Genomic DNA, 26,937 nt, shown 5'->3' on the forward strand with positions numbered 1-26,937 from the left:
GAGGAAATATAAATTTTTATATATTATTACCATCTATATTCTTTGTTTCTCTATTAGCTCCTCCAATACTCCTTCCTGATTGTAACTGCCTTGAAATAAAAGATTCTATTTTAAATTTCCCTGCATAGGTACTCCATATATTCTTGTGGCCTGGTTGTAAGTGATGTTAAGAATGTATTCATAAATAACTACTTGAAAACTTCACCATCAGGGGCTGGGGTTGTGGCTCAGTAATAGAGCGCTCACCTAGCATGTGTGAGGGAGGCCCTGGTTCCATCCTCAGCACCACAAAAAGAAAATAAAAGTATTGTGTTCATCTACCACTAAAAAATACTTTTTTAAAATTTTCCACCATTAGAATAGACAAAAAATATTTGCAGGGATTGCACTGCATACCAAAATGGGGCAAGAAAAAAATACAAAGAAACAACATAAATAATATTCAGAATGTATGAGTCAAAACTAGAATAGATACCAGCTGTTCTAAATTTTATTTATGAATCAAGAGAAAATGGAGTAATAATTCATTGCAATATAAATAAAAATAAAATTCAGAGAAGATTCCATCATTCAACTCTCAATATCAGAAGATTTTCCTAATACTAATCTAAAGTAAAGCCAAATAATACCTTCTCAAAAGTACTGAAAAGAATAAATGATTCTCATGGCATTTCAGCACTTAAATGTTGAGAAATGAACATGTAGATGCAGATTTGTGTTGAAACATACAGGAGGAATACAGAATAAATAAGGTACACACACTACAATCCCATTAACACTTTAGGGATGCTAAAATGGTATATGAGGAAGCAGTTTCTTTCCCAACAATTCTCAATTCTTTCTTGTAACCCACCCTTCCCCACCCAAATGAAACACCAGAAGGTATTGTACTGCATTAAGTGGCAGCTTAGATATCACCTGGCAGGCAGAGACAGCTTTCCAGTGCTCATCTTGGTTCTGGCTCCAATTTCACAGCTCAGAGCATTATAAGAAGTTACCCAATCCTCTTCTTTCCTGTTGTCACTATTGTCATTGGTCTATGTTATAAAACTTACCTTGTTCAACTGTTTCTACCTGTGGAAAGGCATAGGGAATGGCAGGACAAGGACAGGACTCCACTAGAATAAAGAAGCCACCTTGGCTGGGGTTGTGGCTCAGCAGTAGAGCTCTCACCTAGCATGTGTGAGGCCCTGGGTTCGATCCTCAGCACCACATAAAATAAAATAAAGATATTGTGTCTATCTACAACTAAAAAATAAATTAAAAAAATAAAAAAATAAAAAGAAGACACCTTTTACTGCTCCAATGTATCCTACCCTCCATCAATTTCTATCTACCGACAAAATCCTGCTCTTGCCATGTTGAAAAGACAAATCTGTTCCCACTGAATTGGACTCCTAAATTTTAAGACTCTGTCATTTCTATAAACAGGTGAGTCCCAGTTAGCCAAAATACAAGGCTAATTTATTGTCTCTGTGGTGATAAAATGATAAGGAAGTCCAGGACAGAATAGAACAAGTCCTTTTTTAATAAACACTAGAGCAATCATCACATCCTCATAACAACAAAAATTTGGAGAAGACAGTGCACATAATCTAACAGCAGAAATTACCTGTTACACACATTTTTTCATATACATACACACACACGTGTGTGTGTGTGAGTGTGTGTATGTATGTATATGTGTATTTATATATGAGAGAGAGAGAGAGATGCAAATACATTGAAAGAAAGAAAACATTAAATCCAACTGAGATACCATTACCTAACAGTAAAGGGAGAGTTGAAGAAAGAGTGTGTTATAATACAGCAATACATGCAAAGCCCTTTATACATATTATTTCTTTTCATTCTTATAAAAACTCTATTGGGTTCATTGTTTGTTTGGTTTTTTTAACTTTTATTTGATTTATTTATTTATTTTTATGTGGTGCTGAGGATCGAACCCAGGGCCCCGCACGTACTAGGCGAGTGCTCTACCATTGAGCCACAACCCCAGCCCCGGATTCATTCTTATATAACTCTATTATAAGAATGAAAAGAATTAAGTAATTACTATCATTAATCCCACTTGGCAGATGAAGAAACAAAGGCTCACAAAAACTGGGTTACAGAGCTGGGAATGTGGCTCTCTGGTAAAGTACTGGCCTAGCATGCATGAGGCCCTGGTTTTAATCCCCAGTACAGAGAAGAGGAGAGGGAGGGAAGGTGGGGAGGAGGAGGAAGGAGGAAGGAGGAGGGAAATGGAAGTAAAAGAAGGAGGAGGAAGAGAAAGAAAGAAGGAAGAGAAAGAAGGATGTTGAAGGAAGAAGAAGAAGAAAGAAGAAGGAGTAAGAGGAGAAAGAAGAAGGAAGAGAGAAAGGAGGAAGAAGAAGAGAAGGAGCTGCAGCAGGAGAAGGAAGAGAAGGGGGAATGAACTTGGGAAGTATACTTCCAGTCTGTGATGCCACTTACTACTTTGTTGAAAGTTATATCACCATTACCAAAAGAAGCAGCTCCTGAAGAAGCACTGTGTCATCACATGCCCAACATTGAGATGGTGATCAAATTTCATATGAACAAGTGTCATTGCCAATTGTCCCTCTAAATCACTGGTGTTTCACCATCTCAATATTAAAAACTCATCCTGCCACTTGCACAGAAGCCACAAAATGTCCCATCCACAAAGGCCCAGATGAGAGCCTGACACATCTAATATAATCTACCACAGAACAGCTAGGGAACTACAGCCCAGAAAGGTAAGCAGGACAGAACCTGCCGCCTTCTCTCCCGAAGATTGGGAAGAAACTATAAGATCCATAGGCCTCCATCCTGAGAAAAGACCCAACTCCATAGTTCTGTTCCTTCACCAAACCAAAGACCAGCCCTAAAATTGTCTATACTTTAACCAGGCCTAACCTACAAAGAGGATTTTCTGTCCTAGGGGATACTAGTTCATTCCTTAAGGCAGGCAAAGTTGGGCTTTGTCTAAGTTGCCTTCTAATATCCCAGCTTCAGTAGAAGTATCAATGAAGCTCATGCCAACCACTTGAAGAAATATTTGGTAATGATGTGTCCAAGACTCACAAAAGCCTGGTATCACAGGTAAGACAAAGTCCCACCACAGCAGTCCCTCTGTAGGCAGAGCCTCTGCCCTCTGCAACTGACAGCACAGCAGCCCATCATCACCTCCTCTCCACACCATGCCCTCCACCACTATGCACAGCTTTAAGGCTGAACTTTTTCAAGTATATAACTGTGTGATTAAAACACACTCATCACACAGAGAGTGAGTTCCCTACATGACTACTGGACAGATGCTCTGTGAGGGTGAGAGAGCTGCCTCAAGGTGAACAAAGATTCTCTCACTTGGAAAAATCCCATTTTGAGCAGAGTCCTCCTGCCAAAACAAGGCTACTTGAAGGACCTAAGATAAAGAAGATGTAATGATTCAGTCACAAGTGAAAAGCTTCTAAAGTGGAAAAAATCAAGGATTCTGGGAATAAAATAAAAGTTAAGAAAGAAGAGCAGTTTTTTAATGTTTCTATAAGTAGCTAAGCACTTAATCCTCCAGACACTGAGGAGCACTTTTATTTATATGATCAAGCCTTGTATCATTTCAGCTACTTCATGTAAAAATGCTCAAGCTCCGTGATAAATTTGACCCAGTAACCACTATGAATGCAAAAAAGACGGGGTACAGTATTAATGAGCTTTACAAAACTTGATTTTCAGAAATATTCTATAGAAGCAATGTCTGATTATTATGTTAATAATTTTATCCATAATGAAGTCTCAAATGTATTATTTCCAAATGCGTTTAGGAGCAACTGATTCTAACCAACCACTAAAAATAATTTCTTCCGATTTTTTAAAAATAGATCACAAAAGTTATATTACTCATATAAAAGACTTTTAATATAGAAGCATAAACTCAACTTGTAGAATGTGTTATATTTTATTTACATTGTTATTAGGATGAAATATAACAAAATGAAATCTCTAGTAAATATATGATGAAACAAAATTAATTTTAAATTAAGATTTAGAAAAACTAATGATATATTGATATATTATAAAACATGCATTGAATTTACCCACATCCTATCATCTTTTTTAAACAACTTCTTAAAGAAACATTAACATGTTAAACTCATCATAAATGTAAGTCATGTAAACAAGAATGTATGAAAAATGTATGAAAGAGTAATAGTAATATACCTTGTCAAAGGGAATACCGTATTTCTTCAAAACTGATGGAGATATCAGTGTCATCTTGTGGCGAAGAAATGCATCACATCCTTGGGAACTGCTTGGGAAAAAACCTAAATAAAAACAGTAAATATAAGCAGCATTGGGTCAATTAAGATGAAATTTCAAAATTTTATATAAATTCTAGTGTTCTTAGAGAATGACAATTTATTATCAAGTATAGGGAAACTCTTAACACCAAAACCCTCTTACTCTAGAAATCAGCGAGAATTCTTAAAATTTAAGGAATACATATTTATGTCACCAAAGGTAATCATCTTTACAAAAAGATTCACCAAGAATTGCTTTTGTAAAATATAAAATTACTAAATTTCAGGAATCAATTTCAATTTGAAACATGTTTAAATTCAACCTGCCCATTATGTGCTAAATTGACAAAACATTAAAGCAGCTATGACAGTAATTATGCTTTTTTTTGGCGGGGTTTGGGGGGCAGGAGGGGGGACTAGAGATTGAACTCAGTGGTGCTTAACTGCTGAGCCACACCCCCAGGCATATTGTTTTTTTATTTTAAGACAGAGTCTCAATTACTTGCTTGGGACATCACAAAATTGCTAAGACTGGCTTTGAACTTGCAATGCTCCTGACTCAGCTTCCTCAGTCTCTGGATTACAGGTGGATGCCACCATGACAGGCAAGTATGCATTTTAATGGAGGAAACTCTCATCTGAAATTCTTTTTTAATATTTATTTTTTAGTTACAGGTGGACACAATGTCTTTATTTTAGTTCATGTGGTGCTGAGGAACAAACCCAGAAAACCTCATGCATGCTAGGCAAGTGCTCTACCTCTGAGTCACAACCCAGACCCTCATCTAAAATTCTTAAGTTATCATTCCAGAAGCACTGACCCCAATGTCTGACATACAGTACTACTGAACAGTTTTAGGGCTGCCTTTGTTTTTCACTAATTATTTTTAAACTAACTCCCTACTAACTTCTAATAATCTATAGTACAATTGGATAATTTGGTTGACAACAACTGAGTATTTCAAAAGAGAGGATTTTAAATGCTCTGTACCTCCTCCAAAGCCAAAATGGGGAGCGGGATAGAACTGCTGGAAACCTGCCTTATCTAACTGCATGGCTTACTATACCCAACTAACTCAAGAATGTCACCAACTGATGAAAGGATCATCGGAACTGTAATTTATCACGAACCAGCTCTTGTAGAATAGAAGCATTTGCCAGGAATCTGTTCCCCACCTAACCCCAGTATCAAGACTGAAGTCAGGGATATTTTGCCAGTGGGTTACCTCCCTACTCCTTTTTAATTTTTTCTTTTGAGACAGTGTCTTACCAAATTGCTAAGGATCTCACTAAGTAACTGAGATTGGTCTCAAACATGTGATCTTCTTGGGGATTACAGCTATGCGCCTATGCTCAACTTGCCAGGAATATTTTTAAGTATATAGCCTTTATTGATGCCACACATGGGTATATAAGGCCAAAACATGTCAAAAATTAATTAATTAAAGAATCAAACAGCCAGGAAAAAGAAACTGAGGTATAAGAAACCACCTACAAAAAAACATTACATTCTGTTTAAGCATCTGCACCTAGTTTTGGTTTTTGGTTTTTTTGTTTTTGTTTTTGTTTTTCTTTTTAAGAGGGGGAAATACACAAAAAAAGTGTGGCTACAAAAATATCAAAATGTCTACAATTTCCATAGGACTAAAAGCATAGTTTTGCACCCTGTGGTCATCTGATGCATTCCTCTGCTTACAGTTAATATTCATTATTCATAAATAAGAAATGAAACATTAGTGAATGGAGGGAAAGTACCACACGAATCTAATGGGCCTTTCTACACAATAAGACATCCTAAGTCTTTCACACATCACACAGAAAGTAAGACATCCCTGTGGCAGTCCCCAAATGTACAATCCATGGGTGTATATTAATACATTTCAAATAGATCTATCAAATTTTTCAAATCTGTAACTTTGAACAGCACTATATGAATTAAGTTTTAAATTAAAATCGATGAAGAAAGAAAAGTGTATTTAATTTGCTTCTGCTCTGGATTTGTAATCAGGACCTGTTCGGTGTGGTGACTGGTCATAAGTTAATTTAAATTGGAAAACCACTGAAGGAAAATAATTTGTAGTATATTAAGAACTACAGATTGGTTCAGCAATTATATTTACAACATATTATTAGAATTACATTTTATGTCATCTTGGGCAACATCTCATAACAAGCACAAATTACATATAAAGAATATGCCTTAAAATGAGTTTCACCTCAAAATACCTGCAAGGCCACATGGCTTATACTTATATAAGTACTTATACTTCATACTCTATAAAAAAGCATTTTATGCAATATAGAAGTACACTATTATAACTAGAATAATGTGACACAAAAATGATAATATTTTTAGGGGCTGGGGATGTGGCTCAAGCGGTAGCATGCTCGCCTGGCATGCGTGCGGCCCGGGTTCAATCCTCAGCACCACATACAAACAAAGATGTTGTGTCCGCTGAAAACTAAAAAATAAATATTAAAAATTCTCTCTCTCTCTAAAAGAAAAAAGAAAAAAAAAAGACTACCAGAATTTTTTATGTCACAACTGCAAAGACATCTTAGTACCAGTCAAAATTTTTTTACAATAAGTTCTTTTAAATGTGTCTTTCTGAATCCATTTTGCATATTTCCTTTCCTGGGTTTGTTTTTTGTTAATTTAACTTATTTAGAGGAAATCTTCTCTGAAAGCCATCATAATTCGCTTTAATCCACAAAGACATCATAATTTAGTGTAGTATTGTAAAGTTCCACAATATGTGCCATTTTACCAGGTTACATACACCAATGGGATAATCCATTCCTTCATGATCCTCAGGAACAAGAAGTTCCAATCAAAGTTCTTTGGTATCCCCTGACATATGTAGTACTAAGTATAATTGAGATACCTCATACCCCCCAGGCTGACCAGATAATATGTAAGGTACAAATCATCCAAAATAAGGCTTTCACATCTTTCTATGGCATATACTTTGTCCTGATGAATCACTTGCTTTGTTCTTACATAAAAACAGACATACTAGAGGAGCATAATATAACATCTGCATGAGTGATAGGGATTCAGTCTCTTTTACTGTGTGATGTTTGGGAGGAAGTATTTGAGAGGCAACCCACTTTGAGGTGCAAATTGCTGTGGGACTTTGTATAAAAAATCTTAGCCAATCCCCTCTTAAAGGTGCTTAAGAAAAATCCTTGCCTAAGCACCAACTCCTTTTCTTCCTATCCTCTCAACACATGTTTTAATATTAGTAGGTAACGGAGAAAAGTGTCTTTCATTACTTGAAGCCAGATTTGCCTTGACCAGTTGTTAAGAACTTGAAGTGCATGTTGCAGACACAGACTCCAATTACAACTTTAACACTCATGGCTGTGACTTAACAGAATCTCACACTGCTTCAATAACCCCTATTATTCCATTCCTTGCTGCATTCTTGTGGGTACAAAACCTTATTCAATGGATGAAAACAACCTTAATTATCATGCATAAATATATATTATTTATATAAATTTATATAAAACAATCCATTAATAAATAAATAAGGAGCTGGGGTTGTGGCTCAGTGATGGAGCGTTTGCTTCACATGTGTGGTGAGGGTGTGGGCTCAATCCTCAGCACCAGGTTTAAAAAATAAATGAATCAATCAATCAATCAATCAATCAATCAATGATGAAGGTGTTGTGTCCATTTACAACTAAAAAAATATAAATATAAAAATAAATAAATAAAATGCAGTACAAACTCCTACAATGGAATACCACTCAGTCATAAAAATAATGAAGTGCTGCTACATGTTACAACATGGAAAATATAAGTGAAAGAAGCCAGACGTAAAAAGTCATGAAATATCCAGAATACGTAGAAACAGAAGTACACTAATATCTAATTGCCAAATGCAGGCAGTACTGTTAGGGAATAGGGAATGACATGATTAATTTGTACAGAGTTTTCCTTGTGTGGTGTTGAAAATATATGGGAACTAGATAGGCCCACAAATATGATAGAAAAGATGGAAGCACAGGGACAGAAAATAGATTAGTGGTTGCCAGCAACTGGGGGTAAGGATGAAGCAACATGAGAAAACGTTGAGAGTATTGGAACATGTTCTGTATTTTGTTAATGGTGATGGCTACTCCACTGAACACATTTCTCTGAACTCGTTGAACTATATTCTTAAAGAAGTGGATTTGGGGGCTGGGGTTTGGCTCGGTGGTAAAGTGCTCGCCTCACACGTGAGAGACCCAGGGTTCGATCCTCAGCACCACATAAAAATAAATAAACAAAATAAAGATATTGTGTCCATTTATAACTAAAAAATAAAAATAAAAAAGAAGTGGATTTTACTATAAATAAATTTTACTTTGATACATCTGACCCAAAAAATTAATTAATACTTGGGAAATTGTTTTAGAAATGGATGGATATAACAGATGTGTTTTTTCCTTCAAATGAAAAGTTTTCCACATTGTCAACTAATTTAATATTTTATAATATATTAGCTATTACAAACTAAGAAATTATTTATAAATCCTAATCACATAAAACTCAAATTACAAATACATGCTGTTGCTTTGAACTACCAAAAGTTTCAGCCTTGGGAAAAGATTTAAAAATGAGTCGAGTGACCTTTAGTTTGAGTACACAAACACTAATCTATAAAGACTGACCAATAGTTACAAACTACTGAGAAAGAGAGAGAGAGGTATAGAAAAGAGAAATGAAGGAAGAAAACATCAAATAGGTTGACCTATTTCCACACCAGCAAAAGACTTTGATTAAGATAATTTCATTCCTGGAGAACAGTGTATAAATACACCACAAAAATGAATCCTACTTTTATATAATATTATAATGCACTAATTAAAATGATGATGATGATGATGATGATGATAATGTTAGAAAGAAGAGCAATAGAGTAGAGCAAGTGGATCAAATAATTGGAAGGAAAGTACAAGAAGGTACCCAAATATGAGATTGATTAGATTATTTACTTAGCAGAGGATTAGTATCCAGAACATAACTCAGATAACAAGGTGGGGTGGGAGAGAAAGACTACAAAAATGGGCAAATGACCTGAATAAACATTTCTCAAAAGTAGGAATGAAAATGGCCAATTGGACTAATCATCAGGGAAATGCAAATCAGAGCCACAATGAGATATTATTCCAATTAGAATGGCAACTACCAAAAAGACAAAAAAAATAACAAATGCTGGGGCAAGGATGAGAAAGGGAAATCCTTAAACAGTGTTGGTGGGAATATAACTTAGTACAGAGATAATGAGAAAAAAGTATAAAGGTTCCTCAAAATATTAGAAACGGTACTACCATAAGATACAGCAATCCCACTATTAGGCAAATATTCAAAGAAAATTAATCCATTATATCAAGGAAATACTTGCACTCCCAAGTTTATGTTAGTACAGTAAACAATAACTGATACATGGAATCAACTAAGATATCCATCAATGGATGAATAAATAATACATAAATTCATCAGTAATTGAATATACAGTATATACACACAATAAATATCATTTTGGTCATTAAAAAGAATGAAATTCTGTCATTTACATGGATGGAACTGGAAGACATCATGGTAAGTGAAATAAGCCAGGCACAGAAAGACAAATACTGAGTGTTCTCACTCACTTGTGGAAGCTAAAAACATTGATCTCACAGGAGAATAGAGAAGAATAGTGGTCAATCGACACTAGGAAAGGAAGGGATGAGAGGGGAAAGGGAGAGGATAACAGTACCAAAATACAGTTAGATAGTCAGAATTCTGCTTTTATAGCACAACAGAAAACTATAGTCTCTAAAACTATAGTCTTCAAAAAAACTATAAGCATTCAAATTTTCCAACACATAGAAATGATAAATTTTGAAGATGAAAATAGTAATCACATTCATTCACATTACACATAGATACATATATCAAATTATCACACAATAACCCATAAGTATGTAAAAATATTGTGTCAATTAATTAAAAGTGGAAAAAAATATATCATACAACGAATGCTAAGGTAAAAAAGAGGATATAGAAATACCACTTCTATGAGAAACATTTTCAACAATAGATGTATTTGATGTACACATGAAATTTCCTGGCAAGCTGATTTATGAACCACTAAATTATGTGGAAATAAACCTGGTAACTTTTACCCACATACCTAATTGAGAGGCTGATATTAGAGTTTTGTGCTACAGTTAGCCTCTCTGCTTCCTACAGTAAGAGGAGTAGTTGATTATCCAAGACTACATAGAATATTATGTATCAAGATTACCCAGGCTTCACTCTGCTCCAAGTGTTCCATGATTCATCGACATCTCTACTGGTAGTTTTTTCTAGGAGCAGCAAAAGGAAAAGTTCACACTGATCTTGGGATTAAAAAGGATGGAGCATGTTTAAGAAACTGCCTTGTTTTTAATCTCCTGAACATGGTGCCTTACATAATGGAACAGTTATATCTATTTCAAGCTGATAGGCAAAAACTCTGAGTTAAATTTTCCATCAAATTTAATACATTGATTACTACTCATATGGTTTTTGACTGCATTCCTGATAGCACTTTGTTTTGTTTTATTCTTCTTTCCCTTTTGACATGTCTGTCACATGAACAACATACACATATACAACCCAGAGTCTACAGGCCAAGCACATAGATAAACAGTTCAGAGTCAAGTTAACCAAGAATTGTCCTGGCTCAACCTCTGCTCCAAACCTACCCCTCAAATCCCACAGATCTTCATTTCCCTCCATAATTTCTCCCTGATACCTAGCATTCCCTTCCTCAATTCTTCCACCCAATTCTGTGCTGCTACTTCTTGGAACTACTAAAATATACTGGATATTTTATATCCAAATACACTATATTTATGTAAATAAATACAGTGATATCGCTGATGTCAAATTATGAAAAAATTAACTTTAAGAACTGTTTCAGGGATGGGGATGTGGCTCAAGCGGTAGCGCGCTTGCCTCGCATGCGTGCGGCCCGGGTTCGATCCTCAGCACCACATACCAACAAAGATGTTGTGTCCGCCGAGAACTAAAAATAAATATTAAAAATTCTCTCTCTCTCTCTCCCTCTCCCCTCTCTCACTCTCTCTTTAAAAAAAAAAAAAAAAAGAATTGTTTCACTCGCTTAATGTTACCACACTGATTATTAGATGCAAATAATCAACCCCGATACAACATTCATTGACCTCCATGCTTAAGAGGCATGAATCAGGCATAAAAGCTGAGGATGTACCAATGGTCATCTTCGTTTTTTATGGCTTACAGGACCCTTTAAAATTGATTATTTATAATCAGGGTTATTTTATTTATAAGCCTTTCAAAACCAGGCATTTTAATGTAGTATTTTCAACCCATCAGCTAAAAGTACCAATACCCTCTACTATACTGTTATCTGAAACAGATTTCTGCTAATCGGCTAAATGAATGCTTAAGGTAATAATATTTAGCATTTTGAGAACTAATAAAAGTACATTTTCTTAATTCCAAGAGCAAGGTATGAAAACAAATCAATTTAGACTCTGTTCACAAAATTAAATGACTTGTTATTTATTGCTACCCTTCTATTCTCTTAATAGCAGTTACTCATAATCTCTTCATACCAAACCCTCTCGGGGTATCTGATAATGGTTTCCCAGAAATTTGCAAATATGTCTAATTTTCAATATTACTTCAGGGAATCCACAGAGTGACTGACTATATCTGACCCACAGATTTTTGTCTATTCCCTGGCACAGGGATCTCTGCAAATTAGGCTGATACTCTCTACTCCACAGGATTACACTCATGTTACTCACCATTTAAAAGAAAAATACCACACACAATCACAAATACATACACAAGAATGGACTAAATTAATCCTTCAACATTTACTCTTCTGTTCCCTTTTACTGAACACAGACTTTTAAAATAAATAGGTATGAACCTACAGTCCCAGGTACCGGGGAGACTGAAGCAGGTCTGCTGGAGTCCATGAGTTCAAAGCCACCCTGCTTAGCACAGTAAGAATCCAGTCCCATAAATAAAATTTAATTAATTAATTTAATCAATTAATTATTTTGGTGATAAAATCCAAAGCTAACAAATTTTTAAATATAAATAAGAGATGAAACTAAAATAATGGGTTTCAAGTAAATATAAGGATCTTAAAAAGTACTAATGACCTTCTATTATACTGTTATCTGAAACAGATTTCTGCTAATCATTCATACTTCCAAAATCAGCTGCACAATGTCCTAACTTACATATTTTCCTCCAGTAACCAATGTTTTCACAAAAGTAAATTGTTTCCATTTTTTTAATAACGATTCACAATAAAAGACAAGTGGAATATAGTCTTTCACAGAAATTTTTAGATATTCCCAATTTTATCTATATTTTGCTCAACTTGATGTAACACCAAAGATATTGTCCTATTTCTAAAACAGATGAGATTCAGACATTTTAAAAACTAAAAATCTTCCAAACTGTCATTCATGATTTAACAATATACCTCTATTCTCTTCTGTATTTGAAATTCAATTGTATCAAACCAAAAATTAGAAAGAATACAATGGCATTATAGGCAAATGTAACAAGTATAAAAATTGCAACAATTCACTTGAGTTTTTTTTTTATTACATTAATGTCTACATAATATTGAAAAAATACCTGTATAAATGAGAAAGCAGCTGAAGGGCAAAATCAAACTCCTGGCTTTATTAGATGCAGGCCTAATATCTTTCAGATAAAATATTTGTAGGTGCCACACTCAATCAAGATTTCAATAGAAACCAAAGATGAAAGCATTCATGCATAAAAGGCAAGTGTGATAATTATGATGTGCAGACAAGATAATGGGAAATATCTAAGCCTGCTTTTCATTTTATGTATCAAGTGTTGCCTTGACCTAGACATTCCATAATGCTCTATCACATTTACTGCATTATTTTATCATTTTAATTATTTAGCTGAATTCAATTAATTTGGCTGGCATCTGGTCAGTGGATACAAATCCTCCACAATCTTTCCCTGCTTCATTTCTCAAAATAATGCTACAAAACAGTTTTAAAGTTCTCACTCATTTTTCAAGTTTATTAACCTCTTACTGATTAAACAATTGGCACCCATTTTCCTGAAATGTCATTTCAGACAGTTTACTGCAAAGCATGAAAAAGCAATTTATATCACAAATTATGGTGTATGGCTCAACACTGCAAAGTTTACATTGGCTTCAGTTTAAAAGTTCTCTAGTAGGGAGGTTAATAGAAAATGGTGGAATAATTATTATAAGAGAAGAGGATAATTCAGCACATAATTTTACCATGAAGTTCACTGCCTATGTATTTAAGGATTATGGTAATCACCTTCTAAGCTCTGCTCTAATCTATTATCCAGGACCAGGACTCATCCACCTTAATATTCATGAAAATAGTCCCTAACAAAGTTTAAGATTACAATTACATTGCTATTATTACTATAATGTATTATGTTTAAAAAAAAACACTAGGGCTTTATAGTTATTAACCTGCCAAAATTATAATAATGTCTCTTACAAATGTGATATTGTAACTGGTTCCTTCTAATACTCTCCTCTAATTTTGGGGAAAGTAACTTTTCGATATCATTAAGAATTTTTGTTCAGAACTGTCAAGTCAAAGAATGAGGAATCTCAGTGACCCCATTTCATTATTAAATGAGAGCATATCTAATGTGGGAACAAAATTCCTTTCCTCACAGAAGGCAAACCTAACATATCAATGAATCTTAGACCAGTGTCTAACTAAAAGGACACTACTCAGGATTCAATCCTGGATACATACAGAATATCTTGATCAAATGGAATTCAACTTTCTGCTGCAAGTAAGTCACAACCGGACTACCTCTTCTGTGGAGAGGGAACATATATATCTTCAGATATAGGTGGTGGGGCATGAGTCTGTTTCTTCTCTGCACATGCAATCAAATGAGGACAAGGCTACCTGATGCATCTTTAATAAACAGGAAGAAACAGGGTGGTGGCTGCTTTGGCTGGCCTTCTCCCCATGCATGAGCAGGCACAAGGTGAAACCAGCAAGGGAGCTACCACAAGAATTCCTCATTCTGGCCTTTATGACAAGGAAGAAAGTCATAAAAAAATTTAAAAATTCAAGTTGCAGAAAGTTAATTATGCCAGTCCAAGAAGACACATTCTTAGATGTATCCTCAGGACATTCGCTTTCATCCAAAAGGACAGTCCCCAGACTAATGAACCACATAAGAATAGAGAGTCAGAGGTTATGGAACGCTTTGGGGAAATGACATGGTAACATAAAAAATTATCAAACACATGTACATGAGACATAGCAATGTACTCTTTGAAAGAAAATACTTAGAAGGAAAAATATTATGATGTTAAATACATTATATAAAAGAGAAAACAATTTGGAAACAGCCAAAACAGATTAAGTGCAATTCTTATTGAAATAATAAATAGCCAGCTCAAATAACCAGGAAGATTATAAAACATGAAAAATATTCACAAATCAATGTAAAACATTATAGTTATTCAATTAGGGAAATATTTAAAAGCAATTAACTTAGAACAAATAAAATCAACAGAATATCATTCTACACTATAAAAATACCCTAAAACAAGAACTTATTAAGGTAACAAATGGAAAGCAAATTTTACCTTGAGCTAGTCTCTCAAGTCGTTTTCCATGCTCTGGGGGTATAGCATACCTAAAATATTAAAACATAAACAGAAATTTTAAATTTATAATATTTCAACTAGTATCCTAAGGATAACTATTCCTAAATAATGTAATAAAAAAAAGGTCATTTTAAAATCTGAAAATTACAATGTTCTTTGGGAGAAAATATAAATGTTGGTATAATAATTTTTTAAAAATTAAATTCATTAAAATTCCATTTTAATGAACCAAACAGAGATTAGAAAATCAATCACAAGCTATATCCCTTAGACTCTGAATGCAAGAAAAATAAACTCATAAATTACCTATTTAAATGTTGTATCCCAGCATCTCAAATACATTTTAAAGATTAAGGGGAAAAGACCCAGGTCCAGTGAAATACTTAAGTCAAGGGGAATTCCTTGCCAAATTCCGTGCCCTGTCTCACAGCACTCCAACTCCCTATCCCTAACCTATTTTTAGGTAGGTATTTTGCTGTGAGGTTATTTAGTTTTGACTTTAATTTTCAAGAGATTATGGGTACTATCTTTTTAACTTTTAAGATATTTCTATTGACAACAAGACAAAAAAAATTATTATACCGACATTTATATTCCCCCCCAAAGAACATTGTAATTTTCAAATTTAAAAAAAGTTAGCAGCCTTAATAATGTAACTTATATGTATGAATTTGTGACTTTTTAAAAATCTTGATCATAGCAATAATTTTTCAGCCCTGAAGAAATACTCATTTCTAATTCCTGATGTTTTCAAAAGTAAGATCCTTGAAATTATTTACTATGGAGTTACTAACAAGTTTTTAAAATAGTAATCTCATAATATCCTATAAAAAAATCTAAATTTTAAAAAGCAAATTTAATGAGGAAATTTATAGATATTGAGAATAAGTTTAAATGATCATTTAATGTTTTAAATAAAAGATATATTTTTAAGTCCTACCTTTCTCATGTTTACTATCTTAATATCCATAAAGTACAAGTTATATTTTAACTGAAGTAACTTATCTAAATGTATTTAACATCACACTTGGTTGCATTAATGCCACTGATAACATATGCAAAACTTAATTGGATCCAATATAACTAGGCAATTCAGTAAGAGAAAACTCAACCATATATCCTGTTCCTTAAGGCACCGCTAATGAAATTATTACAACTGAACTGAAGAGATAAAATTTTAGCATAGCTAAATTACAATAACCCAATGTATACTTAAGTCTTCTTTTTCCCAGTTTTTAATCCCTGGTTTACATTTTGAACATACCCAGAAAAGGAAAAATAGAATGTATGCATATATACATGTGAGCTCACAGTCAAGATGATAATTTCCATCACACACATACACATGCACACGCGCATCCCACTGATATACAGCAGGTATGTCCATAGAGAGTTGGATGTAAATGGAGATGTTATATATCCAGACTCATTTTTCTAAAAAATCTGCAAAGTTAAGGTTTCTCAATCTGAAATTTAACCACTGTTCAGAGAAAAAATAAATATATTCATCTGACAAAGGACAAGGGAAACAGTAAGGCAAGATGGTTCTATCCTAACTCTGATCTTTGGTTTACTCCTTCTAGGATCTGAATCATACGTATTCACTCTTCTTTTACCTATACACTCAGGCAGTCCTTCTCAATCTAGTCATATAAACCCTTTTCTACCAGTGTACTATTTCCCAGTTACTATAGGCTAAATGATTTCAATTGGTTCTACTTTTCTTCTTAAGATTTAGGACAGTATCTTAGTCTACTTCCAAATTCTATAAAAGATCCAGTTTGTGTTAAGATCATAAATTAATATGGATGCCAGGCTCAGTGGTGGATGCCTATAATTTCAGCAGCTTAAAAGGCTGAGGCAATAGGATCCCAAGTCAGAGGCCACTCTGGGCAACTTAGTGAGACCCAAGCAACTTAATGAGACCCTATTTCAAAAAATAAAAAGGACTATGAATGTAGCTCAGGAGTGAAGCATCCCTGCATCCAATCCTCAGAACCAAAACAAGAAACAAAAACAAAATATCCTTATGGCTAACCAACCCTTGCTATAATAGCTTTGGAAATCATAGAAGGATGAAGACTTCCTTCACTGCCTCCACACAGGAAGATACATTTCCCAAGTAGAACCACACCCTCACCCCAGAAAGCCACACTGTAGTGATATCCACTAAAGCACAAAAGCATGAAAACAAATAGAACACTCCCTGCCCTGTTGTAGACATTATCTTGCTCAAACCCATTCATCTCCATGTTTATGCCTATGAAATACTTTGCATGGTTCTGAATGTATTACCAACCTATGCTTTGTTGGATAATATTTAAATAATAGCCACATGGCTGCATAATGTTTCATACAAAAATAATTTACAATGTTCCCTAAATAAGCCCAAGGTCTTGCCCCAGAGTCTGAAAAGGACAGTCAAACCTGATAATAAGTAATAATTGCAGTAACATGCAAAGTAATTATCAGATGGTACTACTCTTCTGTGCATAAGCAGATGCAACATGATAAAGGAACTGGGAAAGTATAGTTTATATTTTTAGGGATTCACCCAAGAGTCAAATCAATTAGTTTCTCATGGTAAACATTAAATTCAGACAGCTAATCCACTCAGTAGTCACAAAGCAATATTCACACACACATAAAACCTTGTTCACACCTTATGACAACTACTTTAAGTAATTATCTCACTCTGCCAATAAAGCCCAAGGGAGTAGAAAAACAATTTGTTGTCTGTATACAAGTCACAGGGCTAGAAGGGTCCTTAAAGATAATCTAGTTCACTGCTTCTAAACATTTTTTGTTTGGTTTTTGTTGTTTGTTTTTCTTTTGATTATTTCTGTTCACCTCATTACCAGGACAGAATCTAACACTTCCTATTACCAGCAATAAAGGGCAACTGGGAGAATGAAGAACAACATAGACTCATATCCCTTGGGGATGGGGAACCTAGCATACTCTGAAAAAAAGCACCCTAGGTGATTCTGACAGGGCAACAGATGGGTAAGACAGAATAAATCTTCTAATTACCTCATCCAAGGATCTAGGGAATGACTTCCCCACAATCTCCCTGATGCCTCAACCTGTTGATCAATCCCCTCACCTCTTCTAGAGGAAGGATCTGTAATATGCCAGACGTATTATTTAAAGATTTTTCTTAAGATTTTCTTTCATTAATACCACAAGGAATAACTTAAGTCAGAATGCTAAACAAAAGAATTCATATAGCACTTTCAAACTAGAAAGCAACACGGCTTCTACAGCTGCAGATTTGTGTAGTCCTTGCCTGCAGGTACCTGACTTTCATTTCAGAGCTCCCAAAGGACTCCCAGTCTTCTCTGAAACAGCAGCCCTGAAAATCCAACCGTGGCACTACTTCATGGGTAACCACAGCAATCTGAAACCAAACCATTACAATCTGCTTCAATCCACACCAAAGAATGAACAGAAAGAAAGATGAGGCAAGGAAACAGCAAGATGCAGACATCTGCATGTGTTTTCCAAGCACCATCCTCTCCAGAATGGAATGTTCATTTCGCAAGAACTGGGAAAACCATCTGAGATTTTACACAAGACACTTAACCACTGACAGATCTTATCTATCTCACAGAACAACACTAAAAGGATCAAATGTTATGTTTAGCAGCTCATTATTTAATGACAGGTACAAGACAATGAATGAGGTGAGCCTGACCTGCTGACCCCATTTATCCAGGAAACCTGAGAATACATTCAAGAAAAACTGGTTCAAACAATCACATCACCAGAGCTAGACAGGCACATTAAAGGCTGATTATAATTTGAAGATTCCAGTAGGGTAGCCCACCTAATCAATACCCAAGTTATATTTGTCAACCTTTTACTTATTCTTGAGAGTTCTCATGCATTTGCCTGCATCTCCCTGTCCCCACTCCCACCACCCTGCATTTGCCTGCAACATCCTGCTCCCTATCAAACTGATTACCATTGCAGCCTCCTAACCAGTCACTCTGCCTCTAGCCTTGCCTCCTCTATCCAGGAACCCTGACCAGAGTACTTATACTTTAGTTCTTCTTTCCACCCCCATTTCCAGTCCTGCTGAAAATCTATCTAGCAGGAAGACCTGGTAACTAAGTAGAGGCACACTGGAGGTATATATGCAGATGGAGTAAACAATCTCAGTCAGAGGATCTCAAGTTCTATGCCCATGACATCACCTAATATTTCTATGAAAGTTTCCCATTACCTCAGAAGTCTCAACATACACAAGATTATATTCATGATCTCCCCTTTTAAGCTGGATCACTCTCCTAGCATTTCCACTTTGGTTCATAGCTCCATTGTCCTCTTGCCTTCAAAACTAGAAATATTAAAGACACCTCCTTATTTCTCATCCTCTCTGCAAAACTGCCAGTAACAAAACCTATTCATTCTACCTCTTCAAAATCTCATATTCAACTCTCCCTGAAGCGATGCCCCAACTTCAAAATTTCTCAGCCCGGACTAGACTATTGTCATAACTGAACTCCCTATTGTATCTCTCTCTCTGGGTGGCTGCAGTTCTCATATTATTATCACAGCATTAAAACCTTTATTCCTCACTTTCTGGCATTCAAGCTTCCCCAACTTTCCAAACATGCACACTCTCTCCCAGTAGGCTGGACTACAAATTCTTCTGTCACTGAACGATTCTACCTTACCTCTCACCTCAAAGAGGCCCCTCTGACTCAGGTTCCACATCCTTGGAGTTTTCTTTGACCATTATAAGTCTCAGGAACCTCACCCATTTTTTTCCTCCTGGAGCTCTTCAATTCAATTTTTGATACAGCATTTATTATCTACTACTTTCCAAAGTTAGCCTCTGTTGAATGTGCATGAATCATTTTTGTCTTGGCAGGTACTGTATTCTGTGGGGAAAAGAAGACCTGCCATCTCCTAGAAAGGTTCCCATAAATTATCCTTTGTAGCATACCTGGTATAGTGAACGTCTTGTCCACAGTCAGGCACTTAATTACTTGCCACAGTCACTCTATTATGTGGCTTAACCTAAATTCTTTCAGGACATGGATATATCTCCTGCTTTTCTGTACCTCTTGAAAACCATCAAATAAAATGCCTACCATTATATATCCTCAACTATATAACCAATTTATTAAAGAAATTAATAATTGTTCATTTAACATTTTTGAAAGTGTTTTGCTTCAGATACAATGAATAATGCCAACAGTCCTGCTAACATGAAAACCTATGAATCACTAATGAACTATGAATACACTAATTAGATATGCATGGGTAATGTTTAATGTAAAGTCAAAGTCTTACATCCTTTTAAAATATATATTCATTTGGAAAATCAAAGAAAACAGATCCCTCTAAGCATATCTTTGGGTAGTTTACCCGAAAAAAATGGACCAAAAATGATATTAGTCTAGTGGCTGCAATACAAATTCTAACATCTGAATGAAAATAGGCTGATACTACAAACTGTCAGTAAGTAATGCTATGCTTTTCAAAGCATTACTAGATCCATTTCCCTGATTCAGATTTTCTCCTTTCAAGATTACTATTCAAGGGCTGGGAATGTGGCTCAATGGTACAAAGTTTCCATAGCACACATGAGGCCCTGAGTTTCATCAGTCCACTTACTTGTGTAGTAGTATTAGTCAAAGAATATCTCCTATTTCTAAGATTATTCCCCAAAACCACCCTGGGACTATCAATAATGTTCTCTCCTACCCAGACCTCTTACATTGCTCAGTCAAAAGCAGCCACCAAAGACCCTTCTGATGCTCACACCAACAGGTGTGCTGGCACCTCCCACTGGGCCAGGTCCTATGACATCCATGACCACAGAGGGGATTGGCCATTCCAGGTCTAATCACATTTAGGCAGGTCAATCTTGAAACAAGGCTGCCCTCTGCTCCAAAGGTTGTGTGAAGAGGCCTTTTCCTCCTTTGTTTACATTTCTCCTTTTTTGTTGTTGTTGTTCTTGTTGGTTGATTGAGGTTTTTGTTTGTTTTTGTTTTTTAATACTGGGGATGGAACCCAGGGACGCTCTACCAACACTTTTTATTTTATTTTTGAGACAGGGTCTGGCCTCAAACTTGTGATTCTGCCTCCCAGTCGCTGGATCACAGGAGTGCACCACTGCACCCAGCTACAATTCTTCGTGTTGCTGTTTTTATCACAGCTATCCCCTGTGAAGAATCAAGCTCACAACCTCAAGGACAATTTTTAACAGATAATAGCTCTAAGATGACTCCTCCCTCTCTTACTGGCATAAGCTTGTGTGCCTGAGTTACCTTATACAGTTACTTCTTTAAAGGTTTTGTAAAACTCCGCTGTATACCCATCCGGTCCTGGGCTTTTCTTGGTTGGTAGTCTTTTGATTGCTTCTTCAATTTCATCCATTGATATTGGTCTGTTCAAAATGTGTGTATCCTCCTGACTCAATCTGGGCAAATCATATGACTTAAGAAATTTATCGATGTCTTCACTATCTTCTATTTTCTTGGAATATAGGTTTTCAAAATAATTCCTAATTATCTTCTGTATTTCTGTAGTATCTGTAGTGATATTGCCTTTTTCATCCCGTATGTTAGTAATTTGAGTTCTCTCTCTTCTTCTCTTCACTAGCATGGCTAAGGGTCTGTCGATCTTATTTATTTTTTCGAAGAACCAACTTTTAGCTTTGTCAATTTTTTCAATAGTTTCTTGTGTTTCAATTTCATTAATTTACGCTCTGATTTTAATTATTTCTTGCCTTCTGCTACATTTGCTGTTGTTTTGCTCTTCCTTTTCTAGGGCTTTGAGATGAAATGTGAGCTCATTTATTTGTTGGTTTTTTCTTTTTTTGAGGAATGACATCCAGGCGATGAATTTCCCTCTTAAAACTGCTTTCATTGTGTCCCATAGATTCCGATATGTTGTGTCTGTATTTTCATTTATCTCTAAGAATTTTTTGATTTCCTCCTTTATGTCTTCTATAACCCATTGATCATTCAATAACATATTGTTCATTTTCCATGTGATGTAGGATTTTTCCTTCCTTCTTTTATCATTGATTTTCAGTTTCATTCCATTATGATCAGATAAAATGCATGGTATTATCTCCACCCCTTTATATTTACTGAGGGTTGCCGAATGGCATAATATGTGGTCTATTTTTGAGAAGGATCCATGTGCTGCTGAGAAAAAAGTATATCCATTTGATGATGGTTGATATATTCTATATATGTCAGTTAAGTCTAGGTTATTGATTGTGATATTGAGTTCTATAGTTTCTTTATTCAACTTTTGTTTGGAGGATCTGTCCAATGGTGAGAGAGGTGTGTTGAAGTCACCCATAATTATTGTGTTGTGGTCTATTTGATTCTTGAACTTGAGGAGAGTTTGTTTTATGAACGTCGCAGCACCATTATTTGGTGCATAAATATTGATAATTGTTATGTCTTGTTCGTGAATGGTTCCTTTTAACAGTATATAATGTCCTTCCTTATCCCTTTTGATTAACTTAGTCTTGAAGTCGATTTTATTCGATAAGAAGATGGCCACCCCTGCTTGCTTATGAGGACCGTGTGCATGGTATATTTTTTCCAACCTTTCACCTTCAGCCTGTGTATGTCTTTTCCAATCAGATGTGCCTCCTGGAGGCAGCATATTGTTGGATTTGTTTTTTTAATCCATGTTACCAGCCTATGTCGCTTTATTGGAGAGTTTAAGCCATTAACGTTTACAGTTACTATTGATATATGGTTTGTACTTCCAGCCATGTTTGATTATTTATCTTTTTTTTAATTTAGTATGTTTCTCCATGATTAGCTTTCCCCCCACCCTCTGTCTTTACTGAGGCACTTCCCACTGTTGGTTTTGGTTATTGTTTTTCATATCTTCCTCGTGTAGTGTTTTGCTCAAGATGCTTTGCAATGCTGGTTTTCTGGCTGCAAATTCTTTTAACTGTTGTTAATCATGAAAGATTTTTTATTTTGTTGTAGTACCTGAAGCTTAATTTTGCTGGATACAAAATTCTTGTTTGGCATCCATTGTCTTTCAGTGTTTGAAATACATTGTTCCAGGATCTTCTCGCTTTCAGCGTCTGTGATGAAAAATCCGTTAACCTTCTTGGTTTACCCCTGAATGTAATCTGCCTCCTTTCTCTTGTAGCTTTTCATATTTTCTCTTTGTTCTGTATATTGGATATCTTCATAACAATGTGTCTTGGTGTTGGTCTACTGTGATTTTGTGTGCTCGGTGTCCTGTATGCATCTACAATTTGTATATCTGTTTCCTTTTTTATTTCTGGAAAGTTTTCTATAATTATTTCATTCAGCAGGTTGCTCATTCCCTTGGTTTGAACCTCTATACCTTCCTCTATCCCGATCACTCTTAAGTTTGCTTTTTTTTATGTTATCCCATATCTCTTGGATGTTTTTCTCGTGATTTTTTACCAGCCTTTCTGAGTTGGCTAGACTCTTTTCAAGATGATATATTTTGTCTTCATTATCTGATGTTCTGGCTTCTACTTGTTCCACTCTGTTAGTGATATTCTCTTTTGAGTTTTTAATTTGGTTTATAGTTTCCTGCATTTCTAGAATTATTGTTTGATTTTTTTAATAATCTCTATCTCCTGATAAAGATGCTTATTTGCTTCTTTTATCTGTTTATGTAATTCATTTTCAATGTGTTCTTTCACTGTTTGAATTTGCTGTCTCATATCCTCTTTAAGGTTTCATTCCATCTGTCTAAGGTATTCCTTGAGTTCTTTATTTGACTGTTTTTCTGATGCCTCTAGGTCCTCCTGTATATTTAGGCTGTCCTGCATTGTTTGTACTCCTTTTCTTCCTTGCTTTTTCATGCTGCTCATGTTAGTTCTTGTTCTGTTTGACTGCTGAGTTACTGTTTACTCCTATAAATTTATTATGCTTGGGAGGAAAGGTATTAGAAGGGAAGGGAAGAAGTCACTGTCACATCAGGTTTCAATGAAGTTATCTCATCTGCCGCATTCTGGTGATGTCAGTTCTCTGCCATGGTGGTATCCCATGCAAATGGCGACAGTTTATTCCCTTTGCTGGGTGACCAATGCAACGGGTGGATCCTGACTGGCTCTCCCAAGCCCCGTCTCAATCCTGTGGCCACTGCCTATGAAGGCTTGGTTGGTATTAACCTCCGCAGGTTCAGAAGAGCCGACCCGTTGTTTCAGCGGGATCGTTTAGTGCTGAGTCACCGCGGTTTGTCTGCGCAGGCGAATGGAGGCTTGAATTCAGCCAATCCGGGCTCGGTATGTGTTCTGAGAAGCCCAGACTGTTCGCCCCAGATCGACATCAGCTCAGCATTGCCTAGTGATCCTGAGCAAACAGCATTTAGATGGTTTACGACTCCCTATGCCCGTGCAGCTGAAGAGGTCAGAGACTTGATCTCTCCGCACCCACCGCCATGTTGGAATCCCTTATACGGTTACTGAAGGGTTAAGCAGAGTTCCCTTGTATCTCTTCCCTGAACCTCCCCCATTTAGACACAGAGTCTGAAGAGACGAGGGCAGAACTGAGGGGGGCAAGTCCCCAGGAGAGGGCTGGGCCTAAGAACCCTACTTGAGCAAAAGAGAAGATGTAAACATCTGCAAGGCAGCCCCCAACCCTGGCAGACAGGAGCCCAGGCAAGCTCCCAGAAGATCCCACTCCCTCACATGAACCAGGCAGGCAGCAGAAGATGCTGGGAATCGTGAAGCCTGGCTGGCTGATTAGCTGGCTGGTCAACAGGCCACCTAACAGAAAGAATCACCAGAACATATATTACTAACTCCCCATTCTCTCCTAAGGAAGCTTGGCTCCTGACAGGGTCCTTACCACCATGGAAGGTCTATAGAAACTGCAGCCTCAAAATATGCCTCCATGGTGAATGGTGTGTATTGATCTTCCCAGGTCTTCAGAAAGAGAAATTTGCTCTGCCTCCCTCTACATGCAGCAAGCCCCAACCATTTTGATTTCTGGGTGCAGGGAAGGGAAGCCTACTTTACCCCTGAGGCATGCAAATGGTTCCCACCATTCATCAGGGAGTTGGGGGCACCCCAATGCTACCCACAGAACAGACGCCCAGGCCATCTCTATGTTCCACTGCTTCTTGCCCACCACAAAGTACCCCATATATCTCCTTACTGACATCCCTAGGATTGGGTATGGGGAATATTGGGGATTTAACCCAGGTCAGCCTTGGCAAGCCCCCATTTCAAAGTTTAAAAAATAAATAGGGCTCCTCCATTTGGAGGAGCTCCACATGGCTCCTCCATGGTTAAGCTCAGCACCCTGGGTTCAAACTCCTGTTTAAAAGCAGGGAGAGGGGAGTTCAGTGAAATGGTAATGATGATCAATAAATGATTACAGCTCATCACAGCTACCATTTATTGAGCACACACAACCACCAGAGCTTATGCTAAGATATTATAATACAAGTTCTACTGCTGCCTCCATGTTACTAAGAAAGAAAACAAAGCTTGTAGGAATCACTTCATTTGAGCACAATGAATGATAAAGCTGGTCCAAACCCCAGATCTTTCTGACACCCGTGCCTAGAATGTGCTCTCCAGCCCATATACTATTCCTGCATCCCCTACAATTACCACAAAGATATTAACAAGAATGAACTGATGGGGTTAGAGGAGCACATCTCTTCTCCAAATACACAAGCATCCTCTATAATGATCAAGCACAAGACGGCAGCATTTTAAATGAATTGTAAACTGATGGTACCAAGAACAAAGCCATAAATTACTATCTAAAAGTTTAAAAGGGATGCTGTTTTGTTTTATTTCATTTTATTTGGTTTTGATATTGTTACAAAAATGCTTCATAAATCAAATGTATTATAACTGTACTATATTTAATTAAAAAATCAAAAATTTCTGAAATATTTGTATATTTCCAATTAACTGTGTGAAAAAGAAGACTAAACAATGTGTGTTCCAATGCTACATTTTCACATTAATTATGGTGGTAAGTTTTAAAAGTTGGGCACTAATTTATTAAAGTTTAAGCACTAATATTTTAAATTAGAAGTTTCAGTTCAATGGAAAATAGAACATCTCCTACTTAATTTTCTGTTATTAAAAATAAATGAATGTGAAAACAAAGTTATAACTCTAGAGATGCTAGGGTCACTTGCAGACGGGCCCTTCTGACAAGGCCTCTATTGCCTTCACAAAGGAAGCTCCCCACACATTCAGTACTAAAAGGATTTTTCAAGTACTGTATGATCCAGGCAACTAACTTCCTTCCAAACTACACTGCACACATCCTCCCCTATCCACCTCCAGGGATCCCAGGGTTTCCTGCAGGTGACTTGGATGCAGTTGGTAAGGGAAAGCCTCCAGCCACACACAGTGGTCAGTCAGCTCTCCCTTTATTTTCTGTTTATGTATTGAGTTTCTATAGAAATTTGCATTTATAGAATGTTTTAAAATCTCTGCACCAGGTCAATGTTTTCCTAAGCAGGGATCCACCACAGAAAACGTTTTCTGTTTATATATGTGTGTTCTGTGGTAAGATTAGATAGCACCAAAACTTTGCCAAGAACAAGAATTCTGTTACTGCTATAAAATACAGGGGTGATAAAAGCTGTATGTTTAAACTGCAAGTTTCATAAAGACCATTCTGTCTTGTTTACTATGGTGTCATTGATACCTACCCCAGATCCTGACACAGGTGTGGGCTCAATAAGAATTTAATGAATAAAAATGAACAAAACTATAAATAACCAAACAGATGCAACAACAAGATGCTGATGTCAAACCAAAACCTTATGCAGACTAGGCAAGTGTTCTTTCACTAAGCCACATTCCCAGCCCTGGATCAAGCATTGATAAAACAAAATCTCTTCCATTTGGAAGAGATTTTTAAAATATAATAACTTTAAAAGTTGGTAATAAATTAAAAATATGCCCATTTGAAGCTGTATGTCCATATCAAATTTTTCCCAAGCTGGGCACTGTGGCA

At 36.1% G+C, this 26,937-nt stretch overlaps 1 protein-coding gene across 13 annotated transcripts in view; it reads right to left on the bottom strand.

The window, feature by feature from the left end:
- The window catches only part of KDM4C (lysine demethylase 4C), a 401,867-nt gene that overhangs the window by 272,405 nt on the left and 102,525 nt on the right, over nucleotides 1-26,937 (bottom strand). For 11 of the 13 annotated variants that reach the window (XR_014020688.1, XR_014020689.1, XM_081282627.1 and 8 more), the window contains 2 exons: nucleotides 14,951-15,000; nucleotides 4,201-4,304 (listed from right to left, as the gene is read on the bottom strand). Coding sequence is in view for 10 of the 13 variants with exons in the window: in XM_081282627.1 (XP_081138753.1) it covers nucleotides 4,201-4,304; nucleotides 14,951-15,000 (154 nt within the window). In the remaining 3 variants the exon portion in view is untranslated. Of the gene's footprint in view, nucleotides 1-4,200; nucleotides 4,305-14,948; nucleotides 15,001-26,937 lie in introns of all 13 variants that reach the window. The other 2 variants (XR_014020690.1, XM_081282631.1) reach the window with 1 other exon arrangement.

The sequence above is a fragment of the Spermophilus citellus genome (genome assembly GCF_964194105.1).
Source record: "Spermophilus citellus genome assembly, chromosome: 2".
NCBI classification, from domain to species: Eukaryota; Metazoa; Chordata; class Mammalia; order Rodentia; family Sciuridae; genus Spermophilus; species Spermophilus citellus.